General features: G+C 35.9%; 1 protein-coding gene across 3 annotated transcripts in view; it reads left to right on the forward strand.

Moving 5' to 3' along the window:
- The window catches only part of Itpr2 (inositol 1,4,5-trisphosphate receptor type 2), a 471319-nt gene that overhangs the window by 256590 nt on the left and 199239 nt on the right, over positions 1-15490 (forward strand). For all 3 annotated transcript variants that reach the window (XM_005328880.5, XM_040280879.2, XM_078015042.1), the window contains one exon: positions 3698-3806. In XM_005328880.5, the coding sequence (XP_005328937.2) occupies positions 3698-3806 (109 nt within the window). The remainder of the gene's footprint in view (positions 1-3697; positions 3807-15490) is intronic.

Consider the following 15490-nt stretch of genomic DNA (forward strand, 5'->3'; position numbering starts at 1 on the left):
TTCTACTTTAAGTGAGTCTAATTCTTGAAATCTGTTGAATCAACAGGGGAAACTCTGGCACTCTGCTAAATAGGTCCTGTTTCCATTTTTGTAGAGTTTTAAGTCCATTTGTGTATTGCCTGTGAGCTTCTTTCATGCCACAATGCAGAGTCAATTGGTTGCCACAGAGATTATATGGCCTGCAAAACCTAAAATACTTACTATCTAATTCTTTAGATAAAAAGTTTATTGACTTCCTTGTCAATAACTGGGGTGTTGATAGTAGCAGCTACTAGGCACGGGTGGCTATTTAAATTGAAATTTAAGTCAATTAAAATAAAATGAAAATTTATTCCCTTAGTCTCATTTGTCCCATTTCTAGTGCCCAATGGCCTTGTGTGGCTAATGGGTATCAAACTGACAGCAGAGAGAGAGAAAATTTCTATTATCACAGAGTGTTAGATAGCAGTGGTCTAGAACCTGAAGGTATAGGCACAGCAGAAAGTGATATAAAGAAACTCAGGAGATCAAATAAATATTGCCCTGTTGTGAAGATGGAGACAAATCTGTGGCTCCATTAGGTAAACTAACAACAGAAGAGCACAAGGGATGTGATAATGGGAGCATATTGCAGACCCTACACCCAGAGGGAGGAAAAGGATATTGTACTTACTTTAGTGGGTAGCGAAGAGAGTTTTGTGTTATCACAACTGTATTACTGCCAGCGGCTCATGAATATCTGTTTTCTGGTCTAATGCTTATTCTGACCCTCTCTAACTCTGTGAAGGATAACAGTTTTGTTTTCAAGGAGATTTAACAAAATTAGAATTCAGTTTAGTTAGTACCATGCAAGTGACCTTAAATTTCTCTTCAGAGTGCTCTGGTGAAGCTTAGTTGGAAATGTAAAGTTTGGGCCAAAGTCTAAGTGGGCCTTTCTTTACTAAACTGAATCTATTTCTTGGACCCATTGACTCAAAAGGATCTCTAGGAGGATATGAAGAAGAGAACTGAGGAAAGGGCTTAAATTCTACTGAGTCACATAGAATGGGAATGAAGAGAAAAGGTCAATGTGGGTGTTCACCTGAAAGGCAGCTGTTTTTTGTCTATTCAGTTCAGCAACTGCCTCTCCCTTGTGAAGGAGAACCTCACTGTTTTTTTGAATTATGGGATCTAATCCATTTGTGGATTTTTAAATTGACATAAGTAGAGGTAACCAGCTAATTTTAAAAAATGAATTAGAAAATAATATAAAGCATCAGAGTACATCTCACAGTAAGGAGAAATTTGTGTCGACTTGTACTCACACACACGTTCTTATATACTGGGTTGTGAAATGTATTTACTACTTTGATCATAGAAAGAATATTTGAAAGCAACTTATCCTATCCAGCCAAACATCATGTGATACATTAATCCCCTTTACAAATTCCTAAGAAGTGAGAATTCAACCTTACGGTTAGTATTTTCAGTGTGATTTTACCTGAGGAAGATTTAAAGAAAATGTAAATATTTAGCCTGAGAGGGAGAAAATAATTTACAACATTCGCAAAAATTATTTTCATGTATTCATAGACTATCATGTGGAAGAAAACCAAAGAGGGAAAGTTTGAGAGAAGCAGACTTTGTTTTTCTTATAAGGAGAACTTTTGAACAGTTATTCTTTCTGCCTGTTGGACCCGACCACATGAAAACACACCACCTTGTCTGAAAGAAATCACTGTTACCTTCATTGTTTGTGCTGCCCCTTCAGCGTAAGCACGTATCATTTCAAAGTATTGCCACCCACATATCACCCAGTCTGTTCATTTTGGGCTTCTACAATCTACTCTTCTTCCTGGTCTTCCATCTCTCTGCCATTACTTACCGTGTTTGGCTGTGGCACTTCTGTATTGCATCTTATCCCTTTACCCTGTCACTTGCCCTGTCCATCTCTCACCTTGAGCTCATTCCTCTGCTTCAACATTCCCATTGCCTCCTGCGATGTCTTTCTCACACCTATGTTCTGTTCAGGCCCCCTTATAACTGGTGGTTTCCTATTTTCTCCAGAATACATTCCAGACTCTTTATCATACTATTCCAGTCCCTTCTTTCCAAACCACGTCTCTTATGTTCCTCCTCCAGGTCTTTAAGTCTTTGCTGGCAGTCAGTGCTCTTACCAGTTGCTGGACAGGATGGTTGGCTTTCTGCCTCTTCCTTTTGTGATCATGCTATTCCCTTTGCAGGGATGCCTTATCTTCCCATACTTCCCCGCCAGGTGAAATCTTCCAAGTGAAATGTTATTTCTTGACTGAAACTCGCTCTGATCAGCTCCAGATAATTCCCTGCAACAGAATGAAATGATTTCTTTGGTTTATGGCATTTGCCAATAACCTCTGTGGTGGCACTTATTTTATCGAGTGGCTGTGTGCCACCTGGTGTGTATTGAGACTCTTGCACAGCAACCCTGAAAATCAAGAGATTGGTGAACTATCGTATCGTGTTGCCACAGAGTGGTGCCAAGAATTTTGGCTCTGAAGTCGGAGGGACCCAAGTCTATTTCCAATCCCACCTCTAGAATGATATAATCAGAGGCAAGATATATTATCTTTCTGGACCTCTGTTTTCTCATTAGCAAAATTAGCCCAAATATGGAAGCTGTCTCACTGGCTTGTGGTAAGGATGAGTGGAAAGAATTCTAGAGAGTCCTTGCATTTGCCCTGGATACCTGATAATCACTTAGTGGCCATTAACTGGTGGCCACTCCTTTTTATTTTTCTCAGGGTTGTGTCCCATAGTACTCATATTATGTCACAGAAAGCAGAGCATTTCCTTGCAACCTGCAACCCTTGTTTCTCTAGGAAAACATGCTGAGCTATATATCCTGATGATAAACATTTGACTTTATTTTGAATCTGAGGATAGTCTACAATTGTGGTCCTGAAAAATCTCCAACAGAACTTCACCAGTGCATGTTCACCAAATAAAATTATGAGTAGAATTTTTGTCCAGATCATAGCAAAATAGCAAATGGATAGGCTGCCACGATATTACTTTAAAATTTTTTCCCTTCATGTTTAATCAGAAACTGCCTGTTTCTACTAAATTCTAGCTTGAAAAAATAGTACCATATTATTAGTGGACACTAGAAAGTGGCCTGTTAAACTAACATTACAATATTGTGTATTGCTGCTGCTACTGTATAGTTAATATAATATAGTACATACAAAATAATATGATAGGACATAATAAAATATACTACACTTATTCCTCTTTTCCAACACAACATAGATTAGTTGAGACTATTGGTGTTTCTTTCAGACATGGTGGTGTGTTTTCATGTGTTCGGGTCCAACAGGCAGAAAGAATAACTGTTCAAAAGTTCTCCTTACAAGAAAAGCAAAGCCTGCTTCTCTAAAACTTTCACTCTTTGGTTCTTTCTTCCACATGATAATCTTTGAATACATGATGTTTCCTTGTTTTTCCGAGTATTGTGTTCTACTAAAAGAATATTACCTAAAGTTTGAGAAGCTGAGATATACTGCCTATAAAACAAAAAGGATGTTTCATAATACAAAATTTATAAGCTGAAGTATAATTTTAAAGCTTTGAAAATGTATATTTGGTTTATTTCATATTCTTAAATTATAGCATTTTTTTTGTTTTGTATAGCATATGGTGTTCATATATAGCTTGAAGAGAAATCACTGTCCTTTTCTAAGGTTCAATGTTTTGCTTTAAGGTTGATTAATCATACAAAGAAACTAATGGAGAAAGAAGAAAAACTCTGCATTAAAATTCTTCAGACATTACGAGAAATGCTAGAGAAAAGAGACAGCTTTGTGGAAGAGGTATTTTTTTTAAAAAATCTTTTAGTATATAAATGAAGTAAGATTTCCCTAGTGCTATAATCTATGGATTACAATAGGCTATTATATGATTACTTATATATTAATGGTATAAGTACTTATATGAGTTAGATAATTTGATTTTATATGGAATTCATCTCTCATGTTTTGTTTAGAGTTGAGAAATAACTAAAATTAGAGTGGCCTGAATATTTGGTTGATTTGGTTTAATATGGTCTGCCTTCATTATGTATGTTTTCTCCTTTTGGTTTCAGTAGACCAAATGAGCTTTTTAAACAATGAGTTATGGCATTATTTAGATTTCACATAAAGTTCTGACGTTTATTGAGAATGTCTGTGCATCTTGGCATCTGTTGATTTTTTAAAAATTATATGTATTATTTTTGATATTATACCAAATATTATAAAATAGTGCTTTTTAATAATTGGAGTAGTAAGTTTCTACTCTTAACTTTATTAAGTACTGCACAGATGATTCTCAGAGAAATAGCACCTTATAGATAATAATTGTCAGTCTATTATTAAAAATGACAGCTCAGGTGCTCATTAAGAGGTAGCTAGCAGCATGTTTAATACCCAAGGTGATAAAATATAAGTCTAGAGAAGTTTTTTAGCTAATCTCTCAATACTTTTATTTAGATATCAAACAAAATTGTACTATGCTTCTTAATAATTTTTTGGTCTGTTTCTATAAATACTAATCATCTGTATTTTAAAATTTTAAGGATTATGCTTATTAACTTATATACATTCTAATTCTGGAAAGATTGTAGTGTTTTTTTTAAATGCATTTCTGTAGCAATGAAAGGCTGTGGAATCTTGGTTACTAAAAGGAGGACTGTTGCCTCAAAATATTCCATTTGAATCTGATGTTTGCATCAGTAATCAAAATGCCTTCTCTTTTGCAATAGCTTCTTTTCATCATTCAAACTATATTTGGGAAACAAATTATCAAAATAAAGGGGTCAATGCAACTTTAGCAAATGTTTCTCTGACCTAGGACTCACGAAAATGCTTACAAGTTTGAGTATATGCTTATATAAGTAGAGTTCCTTGGGATTTTTTGTTGTCTTTGATTCCTTGAGATACTGCTATAGATTATTTAATCTTGACTGAAATGCTAGGTCATAGAGTGAAAAATTAGGTCAATGTGAGTGTTTGGAGCTTTACAGTAATAATATCTTATATATATAAACAAAGAGACATGGCACAGCTTCCAATTATGTATATGAATTGGAAGTGAATCTCACCATTGGGTACATCCAAAAGAAATTAATTAAAAAATAACTATGGATAAATGGCAGAAAGATTAATAGAGGGAAGGGAGTGGGAGTAGAGAGAGGGAGGAGGAAGGAGAGGCACTGGGATCTGAATTAGAACAAGATATACTCTATGCTTTTATAATTCTGTCAAAATGGATTCTCCTGTCATATATAACTAAAAAGAACCAATATAAAAGAACATTATTGAATTACTCTAAGAAAATAGAGAAGAAATCAAGTAAGATTTTACTTTGACTAGTCAAGAGTACCTTAGTGTAATCATAGTCAGCTTTTAAAAATTTTGTATTCTGATGTTTAAAAAGGTTAGTACACTTTGCCCAAGAAACAAATTTATGGATCCAAATAGTTAGACATAGGCAGACAGAATATAAGACAGAATATTGTGTTCAAAACAGATCAAGTTTCAGATAGACCTCTAAGATAATTAAAGTTGGGGGAAATGCAGTCATTTAACTAATAGAAAAAATCTGGGAAAGAACATGTAAGTATCCTATTTCTTTCTTTCCATGTCTACTAAGGATAGAGTAGGAAAAAATGCAGATGAAAGAATTCTAATTCTTAGACACACCTTCTTGTTTCTAAGTGTTTTGGAGAAGAAGCATTTTTTTTGATAGTCATATATGACAGCATACCTTTTTTTTCATTTTATTGATTTATTTTTTAAATACACAACAGCAGAATGCATTACAATTCTTATTACACATATAGAGTACAATTTTTCATATCTTTGTATATAGAGTATGTTCACACCAATCCATGCCTTTATACATGTACTTTGTTTTTTTGTATTACAATTCTTATTACACATATATATCACAATTTTTCATATCTGTTTATATAAAAATTACGTTGACACCCAATTCGAGTCTTCATACATGTATTTTGGATAATGATGTCCATCACATTCCACCATCCTTGCTAATCCCCTCCCCCCTCCCTTTCCCTCCCACCCCTCTGCCCTGTCTAAAATTCATCTAATCCTCCCATGCTCCCCCTCCCTACCTCACTATAAGTCAACCTCCTTATATCAGAGAAAACATTCAGCATTTGTTTTTTGGGGATTGGCTAACTTCACTTAGCATTATCTTCTCTGATGCCATCCATTTACCTGCAAATGCCATGATTTTATTCTCTTTTAATGATGAGTAATATTCCATTGTGTATATGTACCACAGTTTCTTTATCCATTCATCTATTGAAGGACAGACAAGTTGGTTCTACAGTTTAGCTATTGTGAATTGAGCTGCTATAAACATTGATGTAGCTGCATCACTGTGGTATGCTGTTTTTAAATCCTTTGGGCTATAAATGGAGGAGTGGGATAGCTGGGTCAAATGGTAGTTCCATTCCAAATTTGGTTTTTTTTTTTTTTGGTCTTTTTTTTTTGCATTACAATTCTTATTACACATATATACCACAGTTTTTCATATCTCTGTTTGTATATAAAGTATGTTGACACCCAATTCATGTCTTCATACATGCGGAATGTGATGGACGTCATTATCCAAAGGACAGCATGCCTTTATTTTATTTGTTTCATTTTTATGTGCTGCTAAGGATCAAACCTAGTGCTTCACACTCTAGGCAAGTGCTCTGCCACTGAGCTACAGCCCCAGCCCCAGGAGAAGCATTTCTACTAGTAGAAGCAGAAGATACCCCTGCACTGCTCCCTGCTGGAAGTTCTTAAGGAAAGAATATTAAATCTAAAACAATTCAAACATCTGTACTGTGGAAGACGAGATAGGTCTAGAAGATCTCTAGGTATTGACAGTTGGCCCTCTTTAAATGCTTAGTGCCCAATTGCCTGTGCCAGAGGAGGGAAGTGTAATGAATAGGTCTTGGTGAAAGCATTCTGGGTAGGACTCAGAAACTGGTCAAAGTTATGGTGGGCTCTAAGAACCTGATTTTCAGTAATGGGATAATAGGTAGTTGTATTTTCAACTTATTCGTTGGCTTAAAACCACACAAATTCATTATCTTACAGAGTTGGATGTCAAAGGTTAAAATCAAGAAGTCAGCAGAGGTGTGTTGCCTCTGGAGATTCTAGAAGAGAGTTCATTTTCTAGGCTTTTCCTGCCTCTAGAGGCCTCCTTCATCCCTTGGCTCATGGGCCCTTCCTCCATCTTCAAAGCCAGCAGTGTAGCAGCTTCCAGTTCTCCTCCCCCTTGTTCTCTCCTCTGCCCCTCGCTCAACTGTCACATCTTCACCTCTGGCACCTTTATCTCCCTTTTGTAAGACTTGTGATTACAGTGGAACCACAGGAACAATCCAGTATACTCTCCCCTGTCAAGATCTTTCTTTCTTTTTCTTTTATTTGCTATTTTTTATTTTTTTATTTGTTTTAATTAGTTACACGTGACAGTACAATGACCTTGACATATCATACATTTGAATCAGAGGGGATATAATATCTCATTTTTCTGAGTATACAGATTGCAAAATCACATTGGTCATGCATTCACATATATACACACAGTAATAATGTCTGTTTCATTCTACTATCCTTCCTATCTCTCCAACCCCTTCTCTCCCCTCCCATCACTTCTCTCTACCTAATCTAGGGTAATGCTATTCTTTTTTTTTTTAATTAATCACGTATGCAAAATCCTTTTGCCATGTAGGGAAACAGGTTTGCAGGTTCTGGGACAAGGCAGGGGATCCTGAGGCCATGACCATCTTTGGGGAGGGCATGATTCAGTCCACCACGGTGATCCTTCTACTGACAGTGAGAACTTTCATCTAGAATATAGATTCAGTGCTTACCTGTGGCTGATGAAAATTACTATGTAGGATAGTTTAAATGAATATGACAAAAAGTGTTTTGAATTGATACTCCTTTGCTGTCTTCAAAATATTTAAAAATATTTTGCTACCTTTTGACAATTCAGGAGAGTACATAGAGCAGGCAGTGTTACCTCCTCATGGCAAATAGAGAAGGAGAGATGCAGAGAGGTAAGCTATGTTAATCATGTAAGTTCCCAAATTCCTGGTCCTCTAACACCTCATCAACTGGATTTCTATTATTTGTGTATGGAAGCGTTCCCCAAAGGTTTCTCTGAATTAAATCAACACAGAAAACTCAAATCAGTGTTTTTCATTTTATCTCTCCTATTACATTTAAACTCTACCTATTTAAATGTAAAAATGTCAGTTGAAAAGAAAATCTCCATTTTTATTTCCTTGGTTCCTCTGGAGTTATAGGTAGAAACAAACTCAGTTTCTCCTTATAGCTTCTCTAGCAACACACTTCTGACACCAAGTGTGCATGGCGTTTTACCCACCCAGCAAGCAAGCAGTGCTGTAGCATCAATTAAATTCTGATACCATCTACCTGGCAGTAACGTGAGATCCCAGAGTTTGAGGGCTCAGTCTCCAAGACTGCTCCCTCTTCAGGAGTCACTTACAAGCACCAACTAGTTTTACTTACTTCTGACCAACAAGATATAAACTTGGGTTTCTATTACTCCCTCCTTAGGTTTGATTAATTTGCTAGAGCCCCTTACAGAATTCAGGAAAATGTTTGCATTTACTGGTTTATTGTAAAGGCTATTAACAAAGGATACAGATGAACAGCTCAGTGGAAGATGCACAAGACCAGGCATAAGAAACAGGGTAAAGACCTCCCTCTCTGAGCACTCCAATCTCTAAATGTTCAGCTATCTGGAAACTCTGAATCTCTGAACCCTGTCTCTCTCTCTCTTTTTTTCTTTTAAATGGAGGCTTCATTTCCTAAGCATGCATATATTGCTACCCGTTGGTGAACCACATAATGGTGAGTCCCCCCTCTTCCCTGGAGGCTGGAGGTGGGGATGAAAGCCCTAACCTTCTCATCCTGTCTTGGTATTTCCAGTGAAACATCCCCATTCTGAAGGATTTTTCACTTTGGAGATTCCAAGGATTTTAGGAGTTGTATGTCAGGGCCAAAAATAAATTTCAAACATCACAGTCCCTGACACCAGAAGTAGGTTGTGTTTGTGTGTGTGTGTGTGTGTGTGTGTGTGTGTGTGTGTGTGTGTGAGAGAGAGAGAGAGAGAGGGACACACACACACACAGAGAGAGAGAGAGAGAGAGAGAGAGAGAGAGAGAGAGAGAGAGAGAGAACACGTGTATGTGTGTGTATATCTGGTAAAAATTAAAAAATAGGGCAACAAAGCATGATGGTTCATGGTTGTACCAAATGCTCTTTAAGGCAATTTCTAAGTTTTCTGATTTGGCTATCTTTTGTGTGATATTTTAAGGAACTAGATTAAGGATATATATTCTACATTTTATCTGGTATTCAGTCAATTGTTTTTTTGAAAGCTTACATTTATTATACTTCTGAGTTCTATTCCTAAATTAATTATGCTTAGGGATATTTTTTTCTTTTTTTATATTTCTTAGTTTTTGTCTAAGAAGCTGAGAAATAAGATGTGGGTCGACGAAATCAGATTCTTGAAAGGATAATAAGTAAAGGAGCATTTAATTTCCTGTTATATGTGTCTACACATGAAATCATCTAGGGATCATGTAATGACTTGTTATCGTACTTATTTTTATTGAAGGATAAAATGTGAAAATTATGTATAGAAAGTATCCTTAAAGGGAAAAATTAACTGAGTTTTAGGAAACCTCCATCAAAGTATTTTTTTGTGTGTAGGTGATTATAATAAGCAAAATTTTACAAAGGATATAACTCTGACAACTTGGTAAGTGCAGTGGATCTTTGTGGTGCTCATATTTTAAAAGCTTTTTAATTTTTAAATTTTAATTGATACATTCAAGTGGCATATATTCATTAGGTATAAAAGATTTTTTTTTAAAGATAACAAGAGCAGACCTATTTGTGTTTTATAAAAAATAACATGTTGGAAATTTGGGGGAGGGAGAGAGAATGTATATTTCAAAAAGCTTTAGAGGAGTATGATTTCTAATGTTCTGTGTCTTAAAAGCCATTTTGTTCCCTGCTTCTTTTGTTTTCATGATGTCTTTGACATAACAGAGAAGCAGCTGGTGGTGTATTTGTGCTATTGAACCCAGTGGCTTAACTAGAACACTGTGCCTTTGCTTTATACATTTAAAGAAACTGTGGGCCTCAACCTGGGCAGAGGCTTGCCTGAGGTGCACTGGGGAGAGAACCTGTGTGGACCGGTAGAGTTGAGCCAAGGCAGCTGAGGGGGAAGTAATAGCTGCTCAGAGGATGGGTTTGATCGTATGGATTTTTGGGGGGAGTCCATTTCCTTCCTCTTCCACTGTGTAGTATATATTTTCATTATGGTTTGTAGAGCATTAAAAATTATTTCTCTCATAAAAGGGAGAAATATATATATAAATCAAACTGTAAAGATGCCTGAAAGCTCTGATCCCAAATATATAAAACTTATGACTTCTGTACTTTAGGATTGAAAAGATAGTGAGTACTGAAAATATTCCATGATAACCTTTGAACTGGTATGTGAAAGTCATTCTGTTTATGTTGCAATGAGAGAAATTGACCTACTTAGCATGCCAATCATAATTTCCCCTGTGAATATCTTCCTATGGATGTTACATGAATACGTCTATACTCAACAGGACAACAAGGAGGTTTAGAAAAGTTCAACAAAATGTTCAGATTTAAAATAGCATCTATCCTTGGAATATTATTGCATAGAGACTCAGAAATTTCTTCTATAATAGCAATGGTGCAGGTTTTTTTATATTAAAGAAAATTTTGAGGTATCTCGAGATAGCTATGGTGCAGTTTTAAGCAATGGTTTAAAAAGATATTAACAGGCATTAATTAAGTTTATTGTACATCAGATGCTATTTCTAATCTTTTATGTGTTATTTAATCCTCATCCATATGTCATTATTATCTCCCTTTTACTAATGAGGAAACTAAGGTATAGAAAGATTAAGTTCACACATCTGGTAGAGAAAAGAGAGCTGAGATTCCAATGTAAACATATGGGCTCCTAAGTTCACACTTAGCATATTAGATGTAAAGAGGTTATAGGATTTGAGCTGGGTTGTTGCTCAGTGGTAGAGCACTTGCCTAGCATGTGAGAGGCACTGGGTTCGATTCTCAGCATCACATATAAACAAATAAAATAAAGGTACATTGGCAACTAAAAAAAAACTTAAAAAGAGAGTATAGGATTTATAATTCTAACACTTCTATTTTCTTGGATTACATCTAAATAAAATCAAAATCTCTTTAGTTTCATTTTTGATAATTTTTCCCAAGTGTGTACTAGAATACATATTCAGTGAGCTGCTAAGGAAAGTCTTGAAGTTTTTAGTTTAAATTGATTGAGAACAATGTGATACAGTAGCTATGAAGATTTTGGAAGATTTACTTTTATAGATGTACAGATCAAGTTCAGAGCACTCTCAGCCTCTCAATGTGCCCATGGTCTGAGTTGTTAGCAACAAGAACATTAGATCTAAAAGTTCTAAACAATACCTGGTCAGATGACTATTGTAGACAGCCCCTTGAGGAAACATGGCATTCAACAAACAGCATCTAATTGAGAGCTGTGATCTTTACAATGCCCCGGTGGGGTAGGTGATATTTACACCTTGCACAATGATAGCAAACAGTGGATTCTTGATTTGAAAGTTACTATCTGGAACAATATGGATAAAGATCTTTGAGAAATGATGTCTTGAGTTACTTTTAAGATCTCTTCCATTTTTTAAACTAAAATTTACTGTCACCTGACTTAACAATAATTTATTCTTTTCCTCAGCAAGGAAAAGGAATCATTGTAACTAATCTTTTATTTCTGGTTTTGAGAAGCAGCAAAAAGAATGTCAGAATTATATCAAGCAACTTAATTCTCCTCCATCAAATATGCATACCTGTCAGTCTTAGCAGTAATCATATCATTGCAAATTTATAAATTGTATCCAGCTTCTCTTGTAAGAACCTGTGCAGGATCATTCACCTTCTGTGTATGTTACTGTTTTTTCAGAAGGTAAATAAACAAATTTGGGTAGAAAGGCTATAGAGACTGCATTATAGTTGAAAATTTTGATAACTTTCTTGCCAAGGACAATAAATTTGAGTTTTAGTGTCAACTGTATTTTGTGGTATAAAAGTAAGAAAGCTTAGCAGATTTTTAAAGTAATCATTGAAACCATACAAAAAATTACAAAGCTCCTAATTATGCTTTGCCTTTACTTTCCCATTTCAAAATGTTACAGAATAGCATCCATTGCCTCAATGGTTTTTGAGACATGCTATGATTTTAGATATCTATGCCCAAAAAGGTTATAATGAAAACATTACCTATATTTAGAAGGTTATTTCCATTCATCGCCTCCATTAAGTAGTGAAAGACACTTGGTAACTAATGATTGCAGATGAAGAATGTTATAGTGATTTAAAAAGAAAAGAAAAACAGATAATAAAGAACAAAAAAACCCACTAAAATTAATATATTATTAAATTGTCATGTTAACTATTTCTATCTAAATCTAAATCTAACTTAAATCCTTTTTCAGGAAGCATTTCACAATTAGTTTAACTCCATATTATTCTATACTGAAATCATTTAAGCATGTATACAGTCCTATATGTGTTATTTGTTTAGACCTTTACAACAGGCCTGATGAAGATTTTCCTTCCTGTGTGTCCTGGTATTTTAAATAACCTAAAAACCCCTCAAGGAGAGGTCTGCAGTTTTAGTAGGTGAAAAAATGACCCCAAAGGCTTTGAATGATGATATTCTATGAAGGTACAATTTTGTATTTCTCTCTAGTCTTAGTTCACACTCCAAAATATGTTGTGCTATTTGAAACAGAGACTGTTGATCTTACCCTCACCAAAGAATTTCCAGTGTTTAACACCATACCCTCTGCACAGCTATTGCTCAGCAAACATTTGTAGATTGACTGACTGACTTCCACAGAGCTATAAATGTTTGTGTGCAGATGTAACCCGGTGGCCTTCAGTGGTATAGCCAAGAAGCAGATTCTGCATGCATCACTTCAAGTTCCATCTTGCATATCTTTGTAACCCAGGAAAAGCAGGATTCTTTATACTTTTGACACACCTGTAAAATTGGCCAGTAGCAGAGAGGGCTGATGATGGAGACCCTCTTACAGAAAGTACCATGTCTAATGGGCTGTTGTCTTTGCTTGCTGTGTGGCCTGGGAGGACAAAGGGGAAGATGTGAGGAATCCCCAGACACTGCACAGTAATGGTGGGAGTTCAGCCAGGAGGGCTGGAGCAAAGGAAGGATACTGTGGTCTGAAGGCCAGCAAATGCAGAGGCTTCTGTTCCAGAAAGGGTTTCCTTCCCTGAGAAGAGACTTGTTAAGAACATGCAAGGAGACTTAGCCACTAAAGAAGAGAAATACCATGTAAGCTTTGAACCTATAAAATCAGGAAGAGACTCCTATAAAATCAAGAGGACATGGGAGTAGTGGGGACTCTGGAGAGAGACCAAGGTCCAGTCAACAGAATGGGGACACTGTTAAGAGTAGCTAGCCCTAGAACCCACCAATTATTGATCTCACACAGCATCAGAATCTCCTGACATAGGATAAAATTGGTGCTTGGAACTGCTCTGTGCTTTTACCATTGCAAGGATGAGGAGAAATATAAGGGATACAGAGAAGATTGGGTCTGATACATTTCACTGTTCTTATCAGATTCATTAATATATAAACCACTATTTGAGCAAGTCCTCACATAAGAAATAAACTGCCTAGTATATGAGGCCCTAAACCCACATTATTATGACTATTGTGTGGTTACTGAACTGTTGTCAATTGTGTGTATCTAGAGAAGTCCTTTGCAAGGTAACAAGGTGTCCATGTCACTTGGATCTTCACAGTGACTCTCTGAGGGAGCAAAGGATCATTTTAACCTTCATTTTATAGTTATGAAGAAAGATACCGAGAGTACATCGCCCTAGTAAGAATCACATGCTTCGGTAACTGACAGAGCATAAATATGAAACAAGGTTTTCTTGTTCTACTCCCTATAATGCTTCTCCATGTGGCAGGGAATTAAATAATATTAGTGAAAAATAAATGATAATTTGAATATTATTTCAGTTTTTCAAGTTACTGCTTTGGACTTATTCATTTTGTTACGTCTAGAAACCTGGAAGTTCAACAGGTCTTAAAAAACCCAAACCAAAAACAAAGCATAAATGGAAATATATTTTCATCCCACTTTCAGGTATCTGCCCTATAAATAATAATAGCTGCTAAAACTTTTGCTGTTTTATATTGTAATTCATAAAATCTTCATATCAATATACTGAGGAACTTCACAGCAGAGAAAGGTAAGGAAACTTGTCCAAGTTTACACAGCAAGGAAATCGTAGAGTCAGGATGAAACCCCAGGTCCTCTGGCTTTACAGTCCATGTTCCTAATCACTACATAATACTGTCTTTCATTCTGTTTGATATCAACTTCAAAGCAGTAGAAATTTCATGCTTGGCTGCCAGAGGGAAACTATTTTCCTATTACAACAACACAAACCACCTTAAGACATTTCTTCTTGTATTTAATGATTTTGAACATCTACCATTTACTGATTTCTTCAGAATGGGCTTGATTCCTGCATATTCCATCTGGTACTTGAAAATCTCAAACATTTTTGGATAAATCTTATTTGCTTAAAACAAAACAACACACAACAATTTGAATATATGCAGGTTGCTCAGTGAAATTATTGGGTTTATCTTTTCTCAGTTGTTTCTAGCTTTTGACTGAGTCCAGGGTATAACATAGTTAAATGAAAAGAAATAGACAATCAAAATCATATTAAATACTTATAATTTAGATGAAAGAGAATGATGTTGAAGATATTAACCCAGATATATGCACTTATATAATTGCTATCCCAGGTATTGAGTTGATTTGATTTTCTCTCACAATGCCAGAGTAGAGCAATCGGGGAAGTATATGGAGAAGGTAAGCAGGAACTAAGCGATAACCTCCCACTTGGATATATCTTCAAGAAGGATGCCTTTTAGGCTTTTTGCAATCTATCACTGGGGTACATGCAGCCATTTATTCATGTAGGGTTGGTGACGGTCCCCCATACCCTTTGCAGTTAGACAAGACCTCCAGCTACTACACTAAACAGTGTAGACTGCCGTATCAATTCCACCATGCTTTTAGCAGTCAGTGACCAAAATGTAATAACAAACCCTTCCTATCATGCCCTTGGCATGCCACGTTTCCTTGTCAGTTCTCTCTTTCTGTGATTCCCAAGCTGTCCTTCTCCCTCTCTGGACTTCACACTCAGCAAACTCTCCTATATCTTTATCCCCTTTTGCTTTATAGGAATCCTCATTCTCTTCTAAGATCAGCTTCTTTCTCAGCAGATTTGTAGGAAGTGTCTTTTCTCACTTACCCTCCATGTGAAGAGTTTGAAGCCTCCTTTGTTACTTCAAG

The sequence above is a fragment of the Ictidomys tridecemlineatus genome, chromosome 6 (assembly GCF_052094955.1).
Source record: "Ictidomys tridecemlineatus isolate mIctTri1 chromosome 6, mIctTri1.hap1, whole genome shotgun sequence".
In the NCBI taxonomy this organism is placed as follows: Eukaryota; Metazoa; Chordata; class Mammalia; order Rodentia; family Sciuridae; genus Ictidomys; species Ictidomys tridecemlineatus.